This window comes from Pagrus major, chromosome 10 (genome assembly GCF_040436345.1).
Source record: "Pagrus major chromosome 10, Pma_NU_1.0".
NCBI classification, from domain to species: domain Eukaryota; kingdom Metazoa; phylum Chordata; class Actinopteri; order Spariformes; family Sparidae; genus Pagrus; species Pagrus major.
In genome coordinates, this window is record NC_133224.1 from 9289201 (window position 1) to 9311236 (window position 22036).

The window sequence follows — 22036 nt, forward strand, 5'->3', positions numbered from 1 at the left end:
TAACCGCAGTAGCTGCAAGGCTCCCACACATCTTTATGTGTGCGGCTCACCACATATTTTATATGGCTCCATAAAACATGACAAAGCTGCCTTTGACCACATGCAAAGCTGCTCCGCCGCTCTGCCAGCAGGTTTCATAATTAAAAATATTGAGTAAATGTACTTGGTTCATCTCATTAAGTAGCTCTTTGTAGTCTTGTGAGTGCAGTATTTTTTCTTCAACAAGTGTGACAGTTTACTTGGATCATATGCAGTGGTCGAATGCAGGGACAGACCGATTATCAGCCGGGCCATTTAAAAAGCAATATTCAGCATCTTTCCCATTAATAAGTAGCAGAAAATGTAAATACTGAAGTAAATTTTGTCACTAGAATTTGTATTTTTACTGCAAATATATAATATGTTGGTTAAAAATATTTGTGGTCAGTCTCCTCGATTACTAACAGTGTTGTGAAAGTACAATTAAAAGTAATTGATACATATTTACAAGTATGTATATACTGTTTGTTATGGGTCGACCGATTAAGTATCCGATTACATTTTTAGCATTTTATTGATTATCAGATCAGTGTTTTTTGTTTTTTTTATGTATTACTGATAAAATAAATGTAATCTGCAAAGTAACTAGTAACTTAAGTTAAATAAATGTAGTGGAGTACGATATTTGCCTCCAAAATGAAGTGAAGTATAAAGTAGCAGAAAACAGTAATACTCAAATAAAGTACCTCAAAATTGTCCCTAAGTACAGTATTTGAGTAAATGTACTTAGTTACATTTCATCCGTAATATGATATTCCTGGAATATCATATGTATTATTCTGAAGTGGGACATTCTACATAATGAGTACTGTTACTTTTGGTACTTTATATGCTAATACTATACTTTTACTTCGGTAAAAGATCTGAGTACTTCTTCCACCACAGACCATTTGTATGTAAAATATAAGGTGTTGGATTGCTAACAAGAAAACTGGTGGTGAAGTAATAATCAACACGTCTGCACTCTAATGTCACTTTACCTCGATCGAGTTGAGATAAGATTAAATGTCTGTGAGGATAAAGTGAAAATAGTCGGGTTAATTCACAATTATAGACTTCAAAAAAGAAGATTCTTTTGTGGCCATAAAGAGAGACTCAATCTGTCCACTCATTCATCAGTCCTTTTCTATTCTTGTTCATCTGCTCTGGCAAATGTCCTCGAAGTTTGCATCCGTTGCCAGCAGGACTTCATTTCTCATAAAGTACAGTGAGCATTAAGGGCTTTGCAAGACATTTGTTTGGACTACTATTGCACACATTGTGGTCCCTACAGTGACTCAGCAGACAGTTGGTTCCTTTAGTTGGTTCCTGGCTTTACGTCAGTGAGAAAGCTCATTTGCATTTGTATTGTGTAAGAAGAAGGAGAAGGAAAAAAACAACACTGGGCAAAGTTTTCAGGCTCCTTAGAGTATTTTGTCCACTACTGATGTGCTGAAAGAGCCTTTCAGACCCAAATGTGGACCCTTTGACGTAGGTGAACACAGGCTACAATAACAACTAAAGAGTTACTATAGGATTATTGTAGGTTCAGTATAAATCTGTAGTTTCTACAGCCCTCCTGTATCCTGGATACATTAATCTAAGTCTAATGAATCTCTTGAGAAATAGTTAATCTTCTTTTATCTTTTCAGCCGTGCTGGTGTTGTGGTTTGAGGATGTCGCAGTTTGTCGATCCACTATTTATTCCCAAACAAAAATATTTCAGTAACTATTGGGTGGATTGCTTTGAAATTTCATACTGATTCTGTAACTCCATGTTGATGTAACAAACTAGCTTGCGACTGCACATTTTAAAAATGGTGGCTGGAATAAAATGCTGCGAGTACTCGACCAATCAGAAATGTTTAGCGCTGCAACCTCCACCTCTAAAGTGCACTTTTGGCAAATAACTCCCCGCCCAGAGGGAATAATGTCCCTGTGGTGGAAACCCATCGAGTTTCTTACAGTGGAAACAAGACTTTCAGGTTAAATAAATACAACAAGTACAAAATAACAGAGTATGGGTCTTGTATTAATTGCTACGTCACCTACCTTTGGCACACACAGGTTGAGTGTGTGTTTAATAATGTGCGTCACACACCACGCTTGCGTGTGAGGGTTGAATCGGACTGCTGATAAAAAGCACTTTGCATCACCAGTTGGCGCGCCCTCATACCACAGCCTGGAGAGAGATTCATCCAAGTGAAGAAGTGAAGAAATCTAGAAACATGGGTGTCGTCCACTCCTTTTTACATACATATATTCCATGCACTGAGATAAGACATTCATTTTCACCCTTTTCACGATGTCCATTACTGTGCTTCAATGCCAATGATTCCTTCAATATGAGAGACGCCAGATACTGCGTTCACAAAGCATCTGGTGCACCATTTTTTCTTCACTCTGACAACTTAAGTATCATCACTTCCCGCCTCTTGAATGTGCCATTAGAATATACATGTGAGTGAGTGCAGGAGTGAATCTCACTGACGACATTTTCAAACCATTTCCTGATCACAGAGGGAGATTTCTTTCTGTGACAGGAAGAAAATGCGTTCAGCGCTTGTTGCAGGCGGCCTCTCAACACCAGACTGCCATTATGTATTCAATGTCAAACTCACAGCACTCCTTCAGACTCAGTGTAGATGTGTGAAAGCGCTGGTGCATTTGAAAAATGATGCCCACAGCCACATGTATGACCACGATAAGTACAGTCGTTCAAGACGCATCTTTGAATCCTTTTAGGATTATTTCAAAGGGAACTGGCGCAGCCGAGCATTGATGATAACCTCCATCTTTAGTGCAGGCATGTGACGTTTCTCAAGCTGTGTTGGGATCTGTCTCAAGTCAGATGTGAAACTCACTGATCTGTAACTATTGTGGTTTATTAATGGTGTGAAATGTTAAAACAGCCTCTGCTGCTGCTAAAGTTTATATCGTAGTCTCTATGTTGCTTATGAAATCTTCCTCTGACAGCAGTTTTGTACTCGAGAGTCAAAGGCTCTGAGTTTTGGTAACACCTTTTTTTGTTTGCTGCTGACATGGACACAGTACATGCTAACAGATAGCATATTTTATTCCCCACTGATCACACCTCATCCTGAAAACTCAGGGACTTTTTACTCCTCTGTGGTTCTACCAGCTAATCATCTCTTTATGTGTCCCTGAGCAACAATTAACAGCATCTAGCTGCAGAACTTCCTTCGTCCGGGTGGCGTCATTTATTTATATTAAATCATTTCATGCAACCTCAGTATACCTTATCTATGAGTAGTCCCACGAGATAAACAAGCTTGGGATAGGTTTATTTACTTTATACACAGTACTCGGACATTTTTAAGATGTTTATTGGGCCAATAATTTAGGCTTCCAACAAGGAAGTATCCAGATAAGAGGTTTTAGACATGTGTTTACTTGCTTTCTTGTTGTGAGTTAGATAAGAAGATTGATACCAGTCATTCCTGTGTGTTAAGGAGCTGGAACCAAGAAGCATTAGCTTAGCTTAGCATAAAAACTGGAAGTAAGAGGAAACAGCTTGTCTATCTTACGCCAAAGTTAACAAAAACACCTACCAGCACTTTGAAACCTCACTAACCGGTTTAAATCTGTACAAAAATACATTTAAAAAAGGCTCTCGCTACAGCTCCATATTTAGCGCATGCTAGGACAGTCATGGCCTGCTACTCCAGTGAAAAGTGACAGGAATATGAACATGTAATACACGTATTGATAAAGTAGCTGATCTTTTTCAATCACATCATGTCCTAAAAACAGTCTAGGCATAATAAACAGTAAAACCTTTCCCGCTAACAATATAATAAATGCTTGAACTCTTTATGTTCAAATTCACCATGTGATGCTGAAAATGACTTACTTTGTTTAAATTTAGGCCAATACCTCCCAAAAAAGAGGGTAGGTTGCAGGGGTTACACATTTTGAAGCTAAAATTCATTATACTAGCTTAATTAATGTTAAAATTCATCCTAGTTGGCCAACTTTGAACCCCCTAACCGGTTGTAAAGGTTGATGATAATGATGATGACTGTAAACCACATCAATGCAGTCGTGTTACTGAATTACATGCAAAGCCAAAGGCCAACAGTTTAATCTTTGCTTAAAGTGTATACTCAACTACTTATTGTCATTTTGCATGGGAAAGCTTAAAACTTAACTTTGCACACAGTAATCTTTAGCTTTTTATGTCTATTTAACATTCAGATAATACAACAGAGGCAATCACCCTTCAGCACATGCTTGCAGAATAGTGGTGAAACTTCACCGCAGTAATATCAGAGGCTAATTAGTTATCTAAACCAGGTGGGTGGTAAGAGTAAAGTTTTTAGTCGATGCCAAGGCCACACACACACACGGTGCTACAAGCTGAATGCTTTGAGGTGTTTGGTTGTCAGCCACGGTCCTTTTCATTGTTGTTGTTTATGCCTGCTGGAGCGCTGGCAATTCTTTGGTGGGTTTGTGTGGGTTTTCTCTGCAGGGGCGTTCAGCTCTGAGCTACCAAAGGAGGACATCCGGAAACCGAAATCACACACACACACACACACACACACACACACACACACACACACACACACACACACACACACACACAGACAGACATGCACACACAGGTGGAAGTGTCTCTTTTCAAAGTCCCTAAAAGGAAGAAAGGAGAGCGAAAAGAAAGTGTGTGTGTGTGTGTGAGAGGGAGAGACAGATCCAAAGCCAGACTTTTAGGCAAAGCCAGCTCTCTACAGCGCTCTCTGTCAAAACCACACATGGACATACACAGACAAGCCTCAGCCATGTGTATCTCCCCCTGACTTCTTAGTTAAAACACTCATTTTAAGACATCGTCAACCCAACAAAACGTTTTGTAAGGCCTCTGGAAAACTCACTTCTGTCTCTCTTTACTTCCTAGTTCATAATAGAAGACATGAAGCAGCAGCAAACCAACAAACACAGCAACCTGCACCGTGAAGACCAGCACATCACAGTGGAGGAGCTGTGGAAGGGCTGGAAGACCTCTGAAGGTAAATGGAAGTCAACTGTCTCTGCCCCCACGGGCGCTAACACAAACACCATTTACTGGCCTGTATTAAACCATTTAAATCGCATAGAAAAGGAGATGGAGGCGACATAAAACAACAACGCTGGTGATGCAATAGAGATAACTTCAAAAGAAAGGTGGCAGGTCCACTGGTTGCAAAAAGAAGCTGAATTGTATTGAAGCCGATGAGAAAATTACCCAATGCTAACCTGATTTATTAACTCAGTAAATAATCTCCTAATCAGTTTATGGACTCAATTGCTAGTTTCAAGTCTTCAACAGAGCATGATGTTAATTTTGTTAATTATGTTCCCGTTCAGAGTAAGTCGCTACCTCGACGTATCCTCAGTCAGATCATCCTCCCTAGCTTCAGGCCCTTGTCCAATATGGTCACAGCGATGTCACGGTGGGGTTTGGTGTCGGTCCCTAAGTATGAAATCCCTTCTGTAGAGCTGCCATTCACAATTTTCAGCGGTTATACACAAGAGTGTGGTGTCTCTTTACAAAGTGTAAAAGGTCATGCAATGCAACTGGAAAACACGCACTGGGTGTCATCATGGGTGCAATACTAACACGAAGGAAAACTTGATTTATAGTCAAAATGATGATGAGACAAAAGAGAAGAAAATAGAGAATGAATAAAGAATAATAAACATTAATAAAATAAAAACTAAATAAGCAACATGCAGGTCACATAAACCTTCCTTAGGCTCCATAAAGACACACTTCGCTATATTAATACACCAAATCACATGACACATTGTGTAACCAGCAGTCTATCAACTTGCCCTCTGGAGAATCCTTGTGACGTGCTACTGTAATTCTCAGAAAACCCAAGTAGGATTCTGGGAGCTGCTGAAGGATGTACACTCAAGGGCATATTTACCCAGAATGAAGTGTGGACTCTCATTTCCTCTGCAGGATGATGTAAAAGTAAACAACTAATTCAAGAAGTATTTTCAAGGAACCCATCTGTGATTCTGAGTAGTTTTTACTATCCTTTACTTTAATTATTCTGCAGCTCGAGGGAAGATACTTTTCATTCTTCTCTCCCTCTCCGACTTTTTCGTATTTGAATTTCAAACGGGACAAAATTTGACCCAAAGTCCTTTTTTTTTTTCCTGTGATCATCTTCAAACAACCAACCTCAATCTGTCACCCACAGCTCATACATGCCGGTGTTTGTTTATGACTCTGAAAATATGTGCAGAGCTAAGTGGTTGGGGAACAAGTTTTTAATGTGAGCTCATGCTTCCTCAGCAGTTGAAATAAATACTCACCCTGTAGGAAATAAACATCCTACTGTAGAGTTTGGTTAAGGTGTTGCAGTGCGGGGCCACTGCCAGCTAGCAGCCACGACCATGGATGTTGTAAAAACACTTGATTTGTTCATTTTTCACATTTGTTTTCACACTAAATAATGTTTTATTAATCACATTTCTATCATTGCTAATGACTCATACTCGTGCTGGTTTTAGAATAATACCAACTGTGAAAATGTATTTTAAGTACAACTTTGAGGTACTTGATTATTTCCATTTTATTCTACTGTTTCCTCCTGCTCCACTATGTTTCACAAGAAAATATTGTACGTTTCATTCCCATATTTATTTAACAGCTATAGTTTCTTTTCATCAGTTACACGTTTAATCTTTCCCTCTGTCTTCATCCAGTCCACAACTGGACCATGGAGGACACGGTGCAGTGGCTGAAGGAGTCGGTGGAGCTGCCGCAGTACGAGAAGAACTTCCGGGACTTCCGGGTCACGGGGAACACCTTACCTCGGTTAGTGCAGCTCACCGGAGCAGTGTCAGATGTTTTGTTTTGTTGTTGGTGAGCAGTGGAGTGTGTTTAAGAACAGTAACACTATGATGGTCTTTGTTACAATCCCAAAGGCCCCTTTAGATTTCATTACTCTGTTGAATGCTGCCCACTGCTGGTCATGAAAGGTAACACAGGGGGGAAAAGACTGAAACAGGTAGATCCTTCACTTCAGTGTCTCCTCTTCTTCTATTGTAGGATAAGAAAAGGTTTTGGGTTTTTTTCAAGGCCATAAAAGCTTTTGTCAACTAATCTTAAATGCAACCATCATCATAATCTAGAAATGCTTTTTGAATTCAGGTGATGCGGTTGTTAATCATTTAAAAACACTCAAAATGTCCCCAAAAACCTCTGAATGGCCCAGTAAAGATGAAGTATTTAACAAAGTCATCCCAGGGCCAACATTACAGAAGAAACCCAGACGTCTGTGGGACACTTGTGGAATTTGAGTTGCTGCAAACTGCAATATGGCATGAGTAGACAGGGGGGAGGTTATTGAGGGGTTTCATGTTACGCCACGGGGCTGATGGGGTTGCTGACTCATGAAGTGATGTCACAGTGACAGGAGTTCAGTTTCCACAGGCTGCCATGTTGTCTGAGCCCTTTAAGATGGTGGTGGTATGTGGGAGGAAGGAAAAATGAGGAGACGGAGGTGTCACAAAGGTCAAACAGAGCACATGAGAATCATCTCAAGTTTGTGCCTCCCACCTGCAGCCATACTATGTTTGTACTTCTTAGTAGGATCTGACTGATACGTGGCTTTTAGGACCGACACTGATATATTTAGGCCAAAGGCAGTCGAGATTCAGTCCATCGTCCCGTTTCTCTAGAATTTGATGTCTGTTTTTGACTTCAGGAGCAGCATAAGACACCAGCGAGGAGTGTTAACTGTAGACTTACTTTTACTCAAGTATGACCTTTAGGTACTTTTTACAACACTGGGCCTGGGATATATTTTTTTTATGTATACAGAAAGAATACAGGAAAAGGAGTTTAAAAGTTTTCTCAAATCATTGTTGTTTTTCCTTTTCATTTTTTCCATTTCTTTAGATACTTTCTCACATATAGCCCACCTCTTCCTGGAACAGTACAACTGTTGCAGTTTCAAGTGTCTTTCTTCAACCTATATTTCACATTCAGCAGCAGAGAAGACTTTCTTTTGTCCTCCACTGCTTTTAAGATGTATGCAACATGTCTCAAATGTTTGCTACACCTTTAAAAATCAAATGAACTTTGCACTGCAAAAGTTCAGTTGTATTGAGTGCACATCCGAGTGATTACCCATAAAATCCTGATTTGTCGGCCAACTGATTAAACTGATCCTACCCTAACTTTAAATGCCTTACAGATCCAGTATGTGGGATTTAGTGGCATCTAGTGGTGTGGTTGCAGATTGCAAGCAGCAGAAAATGCTTGTCTTGACTCCACATTTCTTAAATTGTAAAGACCAAGGAGTCAACAACACAGACAAACACTAAACCATTTACACAAAGACAAAATAAGACACTGGACACTGAAATACGTCATATCTGTCTGTGCAGAATACTGATTGTTCTTCTTTTTAATATTTCAGAATAGCTGCAAATGAACCGTCGTTTATGTCGATGCAGCTAAAGATATTAGACCAGCGGCATAAACAAAAACTAAACCTAAAGGCGCTAGACGCAGTGCTGTTCGGGCCTCCTCTCCGTAAGTATGCACTGAATGGTACTTGGATGTTCAAACAGTATTTGCAGTGTAAACTGTATTTGCTAAAGCCAGCCATCTTCTCCCTCTGCAGGTCCACAACATAACTGGATGAAAGACTTCGTCCTGATGATCTCCATAGTGATTGGGGTTGGGGGCTGCTGGTTTGCATACGTGCAGAACAAGTCCAGCAAGGTGCACGTCTCCCAGATGATGAAGGATCTGGAGAGCCTGCAGCACGCTGAGCAAAGCCTCTTGGACCTGCAGAGCCGGTAAGACAAGAAAAGGCATCAGATTTCTATTAAAATGTGACACCAAGCCACAACAATATGTTTTACACTTGTCTTGTATTCCCTGTCGTCTCCCAGGCTGGAAAAGGCTCAGGAGGAGAACCGGACGGTGGCTGTGGAGAAGCAGAACCTGGAGCAGAAGATGAGGGACGAGATCACCGGGGCCAAAACGGAGGCTCACAGGCTCAGAGAGCTGCGAGAGGGCGCTGAGTGTGAACTCAGCCGACTCAAATACGCTGAGGAGGAGCTAGTACAGGTAGGGTGACGCCAGAGGGGTGCAGTAAATGTATCATAACTGTGTATGAATCCAAATGTATTCATTACTGCTGCTAAAACAAAGTTAAACGTTCATCTCTTCCACAAAATACCTGCTTTAATAACCACAAGATTTTCTCATTTCCTTTCGCATTAAAAATACAGCACCAATACATCAAGATTTCCTCTTAGTAATGAGTTCTCTACTTCAAACTCTGGATTTAAAATTCAACGAGTATTCACCCTCACTTACTGTGTTTGATCAATGATCTCACAGGGCAAAAGGTTTTAAATATTTGACGGTGAATTTAACCTGATGTATCACATTGATCCCGCGTAGGTGCGGAAGGCTCTGAAGCGAGCGGAGAAGGAGATGCAGTCGGAGCGGTCGGTGCCCGAAGCTCTTCAGAAGTGGCTCCAGCTCACACACGAGGTGGAGGTTCAGTACTACAACATCAAGAAGCAGAGTGCTGAGTTTCAGCTGTGCGTCGCCAAAGAAGAGGTAAGAAGAGCAGTGTTTTACACAGCACACCATGTAAGGTGTTGAGCTGGTTTACTTTAATGTTCAGCACTTTCATAAGTTGTGGAAATTAGTGAAGAGGCCTGGAGCTGATTTTACTGGAGTTGAATCACATGAAAATCTTGCTCATAAACCACTACACACATGATTTGTAAACAATCAGTTTCAGCTACTATTTAAAAAGGTGCAATATGTAAGAATTTGCAACCTGTAAAATTCATACTAGCTAGTTAGCTCAGTTAGCAGTGCAGCTCATGGTTCTTTTTAGCTGACCCTGTCCCAGTCCATGAGACTCAGGGAAGTTTTGGTGTTTAGGTCACTAGCACAGGAGCTATGGAGGTTTTCAGTCCAGGGGTGTGCCACGCAATGTGGGACCGGAACGGGCACCAGAACCAGAATCATAACTGGATGAGCAACCGCTGGATCTGGCACCTTAGAATTATAGTTAAATGTAATGTGAAACTGTAAAAGATTACTTACACTTGATTCTTTTTTTGTCCTGGGTATTGACTGACAGGAGCCAATCAAATCAAAAGCTGCCAAAATCAGACCCTGCCTTCTTTTTGCCCGGTTTACAAATATGAATGTAAACGAGCTGCTTTAAAGTACATCTAAAACTCATGTTAGATCTTGCAAACTGGATTCCATGTATCAAAAGCTCTGTCCCTTTGTTTGTGTGTACAGTATGTCTGTAATTTTTTTTTTGCATAGTTCATCTTTAACCCAAACCCATGCATCCAACACTTGTTTCTTTAATAAACCAACACAAGTCAGCAGGATTTATATAATCCTTTTCTCAAATGTGTTTTTCTTAATGATGTGTCCAAATTGTGTTTTAATTGCGTTGCCCATTTTTGTTTTCATGACTTGCATCTGGCAGAAGTCTTAATTGCCTAAAACTCAATTAACTCTGGCTGCAGATTCACATCAAAACTTCAAGTGGGGTTGGACTAAAATCATAGATTGCCTGTTTGATGAATGAGTTCACAAGACATCAGCCACATGTCCGTCAGTTTAGAGAGTCCTTCATGTCCTGCAGTCTGGCCTGTTGAACAGCTTCATGGTGTTTTGATATTGTTCCAGTCTAAATAATACTTTGAAATGTTTTCTCTTGTTTTTGAATCCCAGGCGGAGAAAATAAAAAAGAAAAGAGGTTCTGTGTTCGGAACTCTTCATGTCGCCCACAGCTCATCGCTGGATGAGGTGGACCACAAGATACTAGAAGCAAAGTAAGGAAAAGAGCACACTCTCACACACTTTACAGCAGCTCGAGAGGCAAATGTGACTACAAGAGAATTTGTTGTCACAGATGTGTGCATTTTGTTAGCCATAACAAAGGTATTGATTTGCTGTATTGTTAACCAATCATGGCGCTTATTGATACTAAGTGTAGCAAGAAAGGCGATTGGTCCATATTGACCAACAGATCATGTTCTGATGGCATGTTATCAATTTCTTTTTTTTTCTTTAAAAGGTGCAATATATAATTGATGTATTCTGGTTATACATCCATGACTGTGGCTACCATAGACATATATACATAGACGCCTCACTGAGTGCTGAATCGTACGTCGACGCCATATTGGATGTGGCAGATCTGCCCCGTGAACTAATACAAGTCAATGGAGTGATTTGTATAAAGCGCCCGTCTACAAAGTGCTATAAGTTAATGCCTCTCATTTACACATTCACACACGTACAAATATATTTGAGAAACAGATAGGTTCCAAAAACAACGCAAGTAACGTTCTCTGATTATTATAAACGTTAACTACTCCTTATATGTTTAGTATACAGGTAGGCACCACACCGTATATATTTTTCTAATGTTTTTATGAGTGTTTACAGCCATAGACATGTATACATATGTTCTTCAATGTGCTTCCTTGTACATACAGCTGTATAGATATATGTATACATGTTCTTTATTTTGATTTGCAGACTTTGTTAATTTTTTTGCCCCAATGATTGTTATTATTAGTAGTTAAAATCACTGGATATAAAAACGATTCATCGAAATCAGTTAAATGTGAACATCAGTGCTTTTTATTCCCCCAGATGTCACATTTACATGTCAGGATCTGGTTATTATAGACACAGATTCAATATTTAACTGTCGTATATCATCACAGTAACAGCGTTGCATACATTGGTAGCTGTAAACACTCATAAAAACATTAGAAAATGGTTTGGTGCCTAACTGTATACTAAACATATAAGGAGTAGTTAACGTTTATAATCATCAGAGAACAATACTTGCGTTGTTTTTGGTTCCTATCTGTTTCCCAAATATATTCGTATGTGTGTGAATGTGTAAATGAGAGGCATTAACTTACAGCACTTTGTAGAAGGGCGCTTTATACAAATCACTCCATTGACTTGTATTCGTTCACGGGGCAGATCTGCCACATCCAATATGGCGGACACGCTGACGTATTGCAGCACCGGGCCAACCCGCTCAGTGAGGCGTCTATGTATATATGTCTATGGTGGCTACTCTTAGCTTGTTAACTTACTGAGCCGTGCAGCTAGCCAGACACAAGGGGAGTGTTGGTGTTTACACTGCTACCACAGGAGCTTTTGAGCGATGGGAGAAAGATGTTTTCACACCTGATGCTAGCTGGTTAGCATGCTGACTTCAGTAAATATCCCCACAACACAATACATAGATATCTTTGACATAACATGAAGATTGTTATTTTGTTGCATTCTGTTGATAATTTTAGTTAATTTGTGGAAGATTTGTACTAAAATTCATACATATTTCACCTTTAAATTTCAACACAACTGTTAAGTCCAGCTTATTAGAGGCATTATTGTGTTTTTGACACTGCAACAGGAATCTGTTCCTAAAGAATTTGCTGCAAAGTTTTCAATTTATTTTACCAGTGACTTAGATTTCTTCTACTGTTGTTCAGCTGCTGCTCAGATGTTTCTTTTGTCTCTTTCTGCTCTTGACTTGTCAGTCCGGCTGAACCATTGCACAATGTTTTCTTCTCAAAATACAAACCATTACTTTTGTAAAAAACTTCATACAGAATAACATCTATTCGTACAACCTTAAAGCATGAAAGACCATTCAAATAAATAGAGTTGATTCACTGTCTGCTGGAAGATTAAATGCTGGAAGGTTTTGGTGCCATTGTACACCAACAATGACTTTTGTTTTGTTTGTTCAGGGATGAAATTCTCACAGTGACACTATCTGACTCTACAATATCAAGTTCTTGCACAGCTGTAACCACATAATGCTTTTACATTTCCTTGATTTAGTTTTGTTCTGTTTATTTATATATTTTCAACATTCAGAGGCTTGTATAATCAAGGAGCTGCCACTCAGATGATGAATTTCTGTTTAAAGCCAAAAAACACATTAAAGTTAAATATTCCACTTAACTTCAATAGGCAGAAGTCTTATATCCTAATATAACCAGCCTGTGTGCCAAAACTGTCTAAATGAATTTAAATCAGAAACAGAATCTAATGTTACCTGTGATTTTTTTTAAATTTTTTTTTTAAGGAAAGCCCTGTCAGAGGTAACGGCGTGCCTGAGGGAGCGTCTGCACCGCTGGCAGCAGATCGAGAAGCTTTGCAACTTCCCTGTGGTCAATAACTCGGGGCTGCCGAGCCTGACGGCCAGCCTCTACTCAGACCACAGCTGGGTGGTGATGCCGCGAGTATCGGTGCCTCCCTACCCCATCGCAGGAGGAGTGGACGACCTGGACGAGGACACGCCTCCCATCATTCCACAGTTCACAAGTGAGTAAAACACCAGAGGATCTTGGTGACCTGAAATGACATGAAAGAAATATGTTGTGATATAAATTCTAATATCATTCCGTCCTCCAGCGGGCACGCTGATCCGGCCCCCGCTGACCCGCAGCAGCAGCCTGTGTCGTTCCCGCCGTAGCCTGATGAGCTCCCCACAGTCCTCGCTGATGTCCCCGGACCCCGACCTGCTGTCCATGGCCAGCTCTTCCCTCTCCTATCGCCCCGAGGCAGACGACGAACATATCATGTTCAGCTCGGATAGGAGGGGGTATGTAGCGGTGGCCGGAACGCCGCGGAATGGTTTTACAGTTTGGACTCACAGGTGTTTTATTCAGACATTCACACTGATGCTTTGAGCTTGGGGGTTTAACAGTGCCATCTAGTACGTACGTGAAGGATGCATGAATTACCTCAACATGACACAATGTAACAAGGTCACATTCATGTGAAATTCATGACAAATGGTGGCCAGTAACTAAAAAACAGAATAACAAGAATATTTAAGTAGAAATTTACATTCTGATGAAATAAGAAAACCTTTGGATTCATGTGTCTCTTGGAGCAGTTATCATTGTCAATAAAAAAACACAACATAGGTAATGGCGATCAATATCAGCTAAGAATTACAATTGTCACAAAATCTGGTTACTTGTTGAAAAAAGTAGTTCACACATGGCCAGATTTATGGTTTTACTTTTGGGCCTCTATTGACACTAACTCCCACCCGCTACCTACTGCCCCCTGAGGAGTGTGTATGTCACCCCCAAGCTCCCATTAAGTATAAGAGCATACAGGGGGTCATTAAAGGGTCTGAGAAAGTCTCAAATTCAATACCTTACACTAGTCTGTTTAGTTTATACTTGGACTTAACAGCTGGCAAAATTTAGATTAACCTAACACTCACTCTAATAACCATATTTCTACATAACTCCTACCTCTGCACAGGACTGAATATACTTGCCTGCTTAATACTTATCTGCAATGCCAATATAAGAACAATGATTTGTCCAAAATCTAAATTTGATGAAAATTGTCTTGAAAAAGTATAACCTAAATATAAACCTAAATTTAATTGTCTGATAACAATACATCCTGGTAGACAAAATGGTGGAGAGAAAAAAATACAGGGACAATCATCGATCCTGCTTTTGAATTTTCGTCAATTAAATTGAAATGCTAATTTCAAATGATTTTAGATTCAGAATTAAAATTGTGACACAACCCTTATATTAAATATTTATGAACACATTTTTTTAAAGGTTCCCGTTCTTTAGTTTTTATGAAGTACATGTCCAAAATACATATCATGACAGACATTTTGTAGTTGAACATTAGCAACATTTTCAAAACTGATCAAATAGTTATAGATAATTCATGAGTTGTGACCGTCTGCTCTGCTCTCCTCTCTCAGGGACTCGGTTCAGGAGTGCGGCTCCGACACAGACTCTCTGAACTCCTCCATGGGCCGCAAGTCGCTGCACAACCCCTGCACGCCAGGCTCGGACACCCCATACCGCAAGATCTCCCGAGAGGAGCTGCTGATGTTCAGCCAGAGCGCGGAGCTTCAGGCCTCCACCCCCGCCACCTCCACCACCCACACCAGCAGCAGCAGCAGCAGCAGTCTCAGGGACTCCACGCCTCCCCCCCTGCCTCCCACTCCGGCCACCACCCCCTCTGGCCCACCCTCCACCTCGCCCTCTCCCGCCTTGGAGCACCACCCGTTCGCACACAGAGGCTCGCCAGACCTCACCCGCATCATACCAGAGTCCCAAAGCATGACCTTCTCACAGGGGAGCGTCACCACCCAGACGGGCAAGGGCATGTACAACGGCATCCTGGAGAAGTCCTACAGCTTCGGCCAGCTGCCCGCCAGCATGCTGCCCAACGTGGGGCGCTACCCGTCTCTTACCTCCCTGGACTCGGAGGGCCGGAGCATGGGAAGGGAATACAAGCTCCAGAGCACCTCCTCCCAGGACTCCAGCGACAATGGAGAGAAAATCAAGCGCTCCTCCTCTAAAATCAAAAGCTTATTTAAGAAGAAAAAATAAAACTCGCAGAGTGAGATAGTGTGAGAAAGACGGAGAGAGAAATCAAATCTAAAGTTTTAGCTGTAATACTAAAAAGATGGACATCACTGTAAGCTAAAACATTTCATTTTCTCTCTTGTGTTCTTCTTTTTGTTGTCGAAGATGGAATGTAGCTCAGTCTGGGTGCCTTTAAACGCCTCAGACTGGTAGCCTTATTTTTCAATAATGCCTTTTTATTTAGGTCACTCATAGCCTCACAGGGGGGGCCTGCAAAGGTCAAGGAAAAGTCAAAGAAAGGTCAAAGGTCGTGAGAGTTGTCATCCAGACAGCCTGAGCTCATGACCTGTCCACTGTCTTCTATTTGTTTTGGTTTGAACCAAAAAGCCACTATGTGTAAAGGGTCTAAAGGTGCAGTCCATAAATGTATTTTAAAGCACATGATGTGCAGAATGATGTTTGCTGTCCCTACTAAAAATATTTAAAAAAAGGGCAGTTCACCCTAAAATCAAAAATACATATTCTTCCTCTTATCTGTAGTACTATATAATCATCTAGATTGTTTTGGTGTGAGTTGCAGAGTTTTGGAGATATCAGCTGTAGAGATGTCTACCTTCCCTATAGTGTAATGGAACTAGATGGCACTCGGCTTGTGGTGCTCAAACCGCCAAAAATATACATTTGAAAAACTCAACAGCAACGTCTCTTTCTGGAAATCATGACCTGGTTACTCAAGATAATCAACAGAACTTGTTGCGAGCAGTTTCATGTCGTAACTATGTTCTTTCTGTATCACTGCGCAGAAGGAAGCATGCTCTGGTGGACTCGTGGTTCTTATGTTTGAAAAACACTGATAAAGTGCCGTCTTGGATGCGCCGGTGGTAGATAAAACATAAAGTGGGGTTAGTAATTCCAGTGGACAGCCTCTTCTCTGTGAGTAGATGCACACTTCCCTCTGCGTGGTGATACAGAAAGAAAATAGTTCCTACATGAAACTGCTCACAACAAGGTCTGTGGATTATCTTAAGTAACCAGGTCATTGTCTTCTTGTGGTGCTTTGAGCACCATCTAGTTCCAGTGCATTCAAGGGAAGGCAAACATCTTTAAAGCCGATATCTCCAAAACTCTGCAACTCGCACCAAAACAATCTCGATTGAAAAATGGCACTTTGGGAAGGAGGAAAAAAGTGTTTCTGATTTTGGGGTTAACTGTCCCTTTAAATCACTTTTCGTAGTGGCTGCAGCACATGAAGATCACAGCTTTCTTAAAACATTTTGACAATTTCTCCTCAAAGTTTCTGAACTTCTTCTCCGCCTTCGAATTATGGATTGCATCTTGTCTTTGAGTCCTAAACTCGTGTACTTGATTAATTTCCCTTGGGGAAAAAAAAAAAAAAAAAAAAAAAACCTGCTAAAAGTTTGTTGCACTACTGCTTTCCTGGTATTTTGGGAAAGAGCCGCTGCTTGCGGAGTACATATTGAATAAAGTTATAGAGATGAGAACGATGCATGGGCAGTGGCAGTGGAGATGCAGCACATAATGCCAGAGCCAAAATTATATGATGCATCTTCAATGCTGCTACTTATGGATGTCTCAATATATATATATATATAAATAAATAAATAAATATATATATACTTTGTTTTCACATTATTATGTTCTTATAGATGTTTTTAAATAGATTTATATTGGTGGGGGTTCCTATGAACTGATCTTTACTGAAGAAGGTTTATTGAATATGCAGATTTACCCCACACCAGTCATTTCCCCTGTAACCTTGCTGTCCCTCATTACTTGATTAACTGTGTCTTGTAGCCATGCCAACATACCATTTACATTTTTTGTCTTAAATACCCTCTCAACCCTGTAAAATTTGGTGTCAATACCAGATTTTGGTCAAGTTGTCTGTACAAATATTTCTTTTTGTGGTTGGAGTGCCAGGAAGTGACGGTGTGGCCTCTACCATCTTTGTTTCCAGGCTTTTTAAAGACAAACACTAAGGATTATCTGTCCAATAAAATAGGAACTATTTGATCCAGATCTGTGTGCTACACCTAGACCTGCCCCTCCACCCATCACCCCCACCCACACTAAAGCTCGAAGCCGACCCATGCAATACGGTCCTGTTCCTCACCTCTGGGCCTGCACCGAGCGCACTGATGTCAAGAGCTCCTGCTTCACACTGTGATTTTCTGCCTTCCCCCCTTCATCCTGGACCTGGCTGTCACTGCTGCAGTTTAAACCTGACGGGTCATGTGACGACCGTGACAAGGGCGACGCGATGAAAATGTCAGGAGGGGAGTCGACGCCGTGAACGAGTTGTGCGCGGGTGACAGGACGACACGATGACGTGAGGATCCAGTGGCCTCTGTTTTTACAGGAAAAATATATATATATATATTTGGAAGGTTGTGGCAATACAGCACACAATGAAGGAAATAGAAGACAGAACTGAAAGATGAGGAGAAAATGAATGTTTACGAGACATTAGGGGTTTTTTGAGAACATTTTGTGTGTGAATATTTGTATACTGTAGAAGAATTAATAAAAAAATGGAGGCCTCGTATGTTTCAGAGTCATGTTTGCTGCAGTGTTTCATTCTAGTTTACTGTTTTTAATATATTTGGGAAAAGATTGTTTTAAACATTATTATTAATAATTTATTTTTTAACTGCAGAACAAAAGGAAAAATTTAAAAGGACAACCCTGATGTAATTTTTTTTACTCATGTTAAAAGGGGCACCAAGCTGAGATTTGTCATTAGGGGTAGTTATCAGCCTAACCTACAGTTTTATTATGTCTTCAGGACAGGAGTTCTTTAATAACTACCTCTGCAGCGACAATTTTATGTTTGGTTTTTTTATAAGGTTTTTACAAGGCAACTTTTAAAAATCAGGACATACTTAAAGCTGGAACTATTATTTTTTATAATTAATTGATCTATATATATATTGAAGAAATGACTGAGAATCCCATCACAGACTAAGAAAAGAGAAAAAGATAATTATAAATGTACACTCAATTAAAACAAACAGGAAATCAATAAACAGCTAATAATCTCTTAATTGTTACTCAAATGTAGTAATATTTAAGTACTACATTTGTCAACTATACCTCGATCAATTTCTAAACATTTTTTAAACAAAGAAATCTCTAGATATCCCGAAATTTGGGGGTATTTGCAGTAAATAATTCACGTTTCCTCTACTGTAGGAGGATCTCAGACTCTGATCTATTTCCCTCTTAACAACAGCCCCGACCCTTCGTTTGAATCCACATCCTCCTCACAGCAGAGCGCAGAAGTGTGGGGAAAAGTATCATTCTGACACCCCATTTGTCTTGAGAGTGAGGAAACCGTGATACAGAGAGAAGAAGCATGCATGATTGCTTTATCAATATAAAGTGAATGTGATGAAACTTGTGTTGATGGTTCATCAATTCGGCACACTAGGAGAGGAGCGGGGACGTCTACTGGTGATGAATGTGTTGTTTGGGCACTACTGTACACAGCAACAAATCCCAGCCTTTCACACCGACCCGCCTTATCGGCCCCCTCTGAGGTGCAGTTTTCGTGACGGCCACATGGTGTCAGCAGAGCATCAGAGGTAACCAGCCATATGAGCCACTCCCTTACAGAGAAACATACAGTGTCTGTGGGTGTTCGGTGAAGACTGACAGACTAGAATCAGACTTGTTTTTTCCATCTAGTAAAGTATATTCAGAGCCTACCTGGACATAAAATATCATTTGATAATCTTGAAGCTTAAATAATACATTATATCCAAATCATATATATGCAATCCAGTAAATCCAGCATATTGTGAACAAATCCTCCAATACTAAACAGTATTAAATATATCGCCATTGAAAATCTTCAAATCGACAACAAAAGAGTGCGATTTAGTGTATTATGAGCATTTTTGTAACACCTTACCACGAAGGTGCACAATGCCCGAGAAACGTGAAAGAACCAAATCCAGAAGTGATTGTTAGTTAATGAAAATACAACAACAATGCCAACCTACATAGTATAATAAACTTTATATAATGATAAATGCAAATCATGGCAATGAATGAATGAAACAGCTAAGAGTGCTATTTGCTTCGGCATAGTTTACGTGTTCACGTCTCCGATACTACCGCCAAGCTAATGGCAGCTAACTACATTTAGCAGCAGCTAGCGCTTACTTCAGCAACACAGCTGCCGGTATCTGTCTCCTAGTAAACTCCATAAATCACCGTGGTACTGTAACTGTCCTCTGTCATCGTTCTCATCCAGAGGTGTTCATTGAGAAGTTGCTGGTTATCAGTAGGTTTGTTAGCAGTTACTTTGGCAACAAGTAAAGCTATCTGTCCAGAGCTGCTCAAGGCAGAGCAGACCGAGGGCAGCAGAGGGAAAAGCAGCAAATATTTTCTCCATAAAACATGACCCAGTTTCAACCAAAGTAAAGTTGTGTTCTTGTACAAGTTATAAAGTTGTGTTTTTGACCAGTAATAAATAATATCACATCCAATGGCAGCATCATAAAATAAACAAAGCATTTATCGGGTGAAAAATGAATATACACCCCCGAGTGCAGCATGAGTCATCATCATTTATAATAATTTTTCCAGGAAGTTGCAAACTCTAATATACCATTTAAAATACCTACAAAACCGCAACAGATATTGGTATAATGATTGGGTGTCCGCATACATTTGACACTGATTCTATGATATGGACATGGATAATAATGTTAACAGACCATAATCCTTGACATTGTATCTGCTAATCTGCATTTTAATCAATTTATCAATTAATCACTATCCTGGACCGTAACCAATAGCGCTTTCATTTAAAGTGGTGCATGACTCAGTGTGAATTCCTTCCTTACTTGTGTTACAGAACGGATACTAAATCATAAATTGCTTTGACAGCCACAACTATCCACTCTGCAACAAACACGCTCACTGTGATCTGATTCTGGAGCAGTACATTTAAAAAAAAAACACATTCAGCTGCTCCTTTTGTCCCATATTCTCCTCCTCTTATCTGCTTCCTCTCTTTCCTCACAGGAGCACTGCAGGTTGGGGACACGTTGTGGATATTTATGGCCCTGAATCGCGCCGCAGTGTTGTAATTGGCCCCACAATGACGCTAATGCTCAGAAAGAGGAGCGGCGTAGGAGCGGAGAGTGATGCAACGCTCTGGCAGAAGATGGCAGATCCTCCTCTTAATGAATGCCAGTAGAAGAGGTAATGAATAGACACAGGGGCTTAAAGGCGCACATATACGTAAAGTGAGTGTGCATCAGTGAGGCTTTTACCCAACCTGCCACTGAGCTTCATCTCTCCCTCTTCAGTATACCACTCTTTCCTCTCTGCCAAACTCAGCCTCTCTCCTTCCTTTATCCCCATCACCCAGCAGCCTCTCCCTCTCTCGTTTGGATCCCATTCCACTGCAATGTAATGGGTTTATTAGTGTGGTTAATGCACTGTGACCTACTGGGGCTTGCCGTCTACCTTTTTCATGTGCAAAAAAAAAAAGGAAAGGTGGAATGTTTTTAAAAGGGAAGCAGTGCAGGAATGAGGTATAAAAGGGCAGCACTAAATAAAGGAGGAAAGACCTTTTTAGAAACATAATTATACCGAAAGAATGACGCAAATAAAAAAATAATAACTGATTCATAACGAGGAAAACAGCTGGAACGCAGATGCAGATGTTCTCATTCACAACCATTACAATAAACTGCAGCAGAGAGCTGGGTTCCCAAACAGCCTGGGCTAGTCCATGTTGACAGCTGCCATGTTTACCCAGACTGGGACGGACAAAGTCAGCTTTGGCACCAGACGTGCTCGGTGCAAATGAGTGTTTCTGCTCCAAAACTCTGCCAGATAGACTTGCAGCCAGTTTGTGGTACAGTATAATGAAGCCATTTCAGTCGGGAGCGTGCTGTTCCCGCGTCTGCGAGAGCCGAGCCAAAATAGAGGTTTACAGAGTGCAGGCTTTACCCGAGAGAGAGTTTGGGTTTGAACAATGAGAGGCATCAGAGCACATCTTTAAGGCTTGATTGAAGAGGTTCAACCAAAGCAACATGCTGTCTCATGTTTTGTATAAAACCAGGATTGTAACTTAAAGCTACACCAGTAAATATCTTAAAAAATAAAGTAAAACATGACTTATATTAATGGCTTTTGCAGTGACTAAATATGACTCGAATCTACAGTTCCCCTCAGCATTTTAGCATCATTCAGCTAACTGTTTTGGTTTTATGGCCAACATCTTTTCTGTTTTTGTTAATTCTCACTGTTTCGTTAGCATTGTTATTGGCCGCAGCATGCAGCTGTTTCTGCAAAAAGGTCCGATAAACCCACCGTACACTACTTGTCCAGCACCAAATGACAGATAATATTATAGTGACTAGCTGGTGTAGCATTTAGCAGCACAAGAGTCACTCATTTCACTCAGCAAGTGGTCACACTTAAAGGAAGGTGAAAGAGTTAAAAGAATCATGGTTATTGGACTCATCCAGAGACCAAAAACACGGCTGCTACTGAACTACTACAGCACAAACGACAGATAAAGTTAGCGAGTAGCTGGTGGAGCCACATATTTCCCTAGCGAGCT

At 40.6% G+C, this 22036-nt stretch overlaps 1 protein-coding gene across 1 annotated transcript in view; it reads left to right on the forward strand.

Annotated features, from left to right (window-relative positions):
- The window catches only part of stim2b (stromal interaction molecule 2b), a 43649-nt gene extending 27136 nt beyond the window's left edge, over positions 1–16513 (forward strand). The window contains exons 3-12 of the mRNA XM_073474458.1: positions 4934–5045; positions 6736–6847; positions 8457–8572; positions 8664–8841; positions 8938–9115; positions 9455–9616; positions 10763–10863; positions 13155–13393; positions 13484–13727; positions 14817–16513. Coding sequence (XP_073330559.1) covers positions 4934–5045; positions 6736–6847; positions 8457–8572; positions 8664–8841; positions 8938–9115; positions 9455–9616; positions 10763–10863; positions 13155–13393; positions 13484–13727; positions 14817–15453 — 2079 coding nt within the window. The 3' untranslated portion in view covers positions 15454–16513. The remainder of the gene's footprint in view (positions 1–4933; positions 5046–6735; positions 6848–8456; positions 8573–8663; positions 8842–8937; positions 9116–9454; positions 9617–10762; positions 10864–13154; positions 13394–13483; positions 13728–14816) is intronic.
- Positions 16514–22036: the final 5523 nt, after the last annotated feature.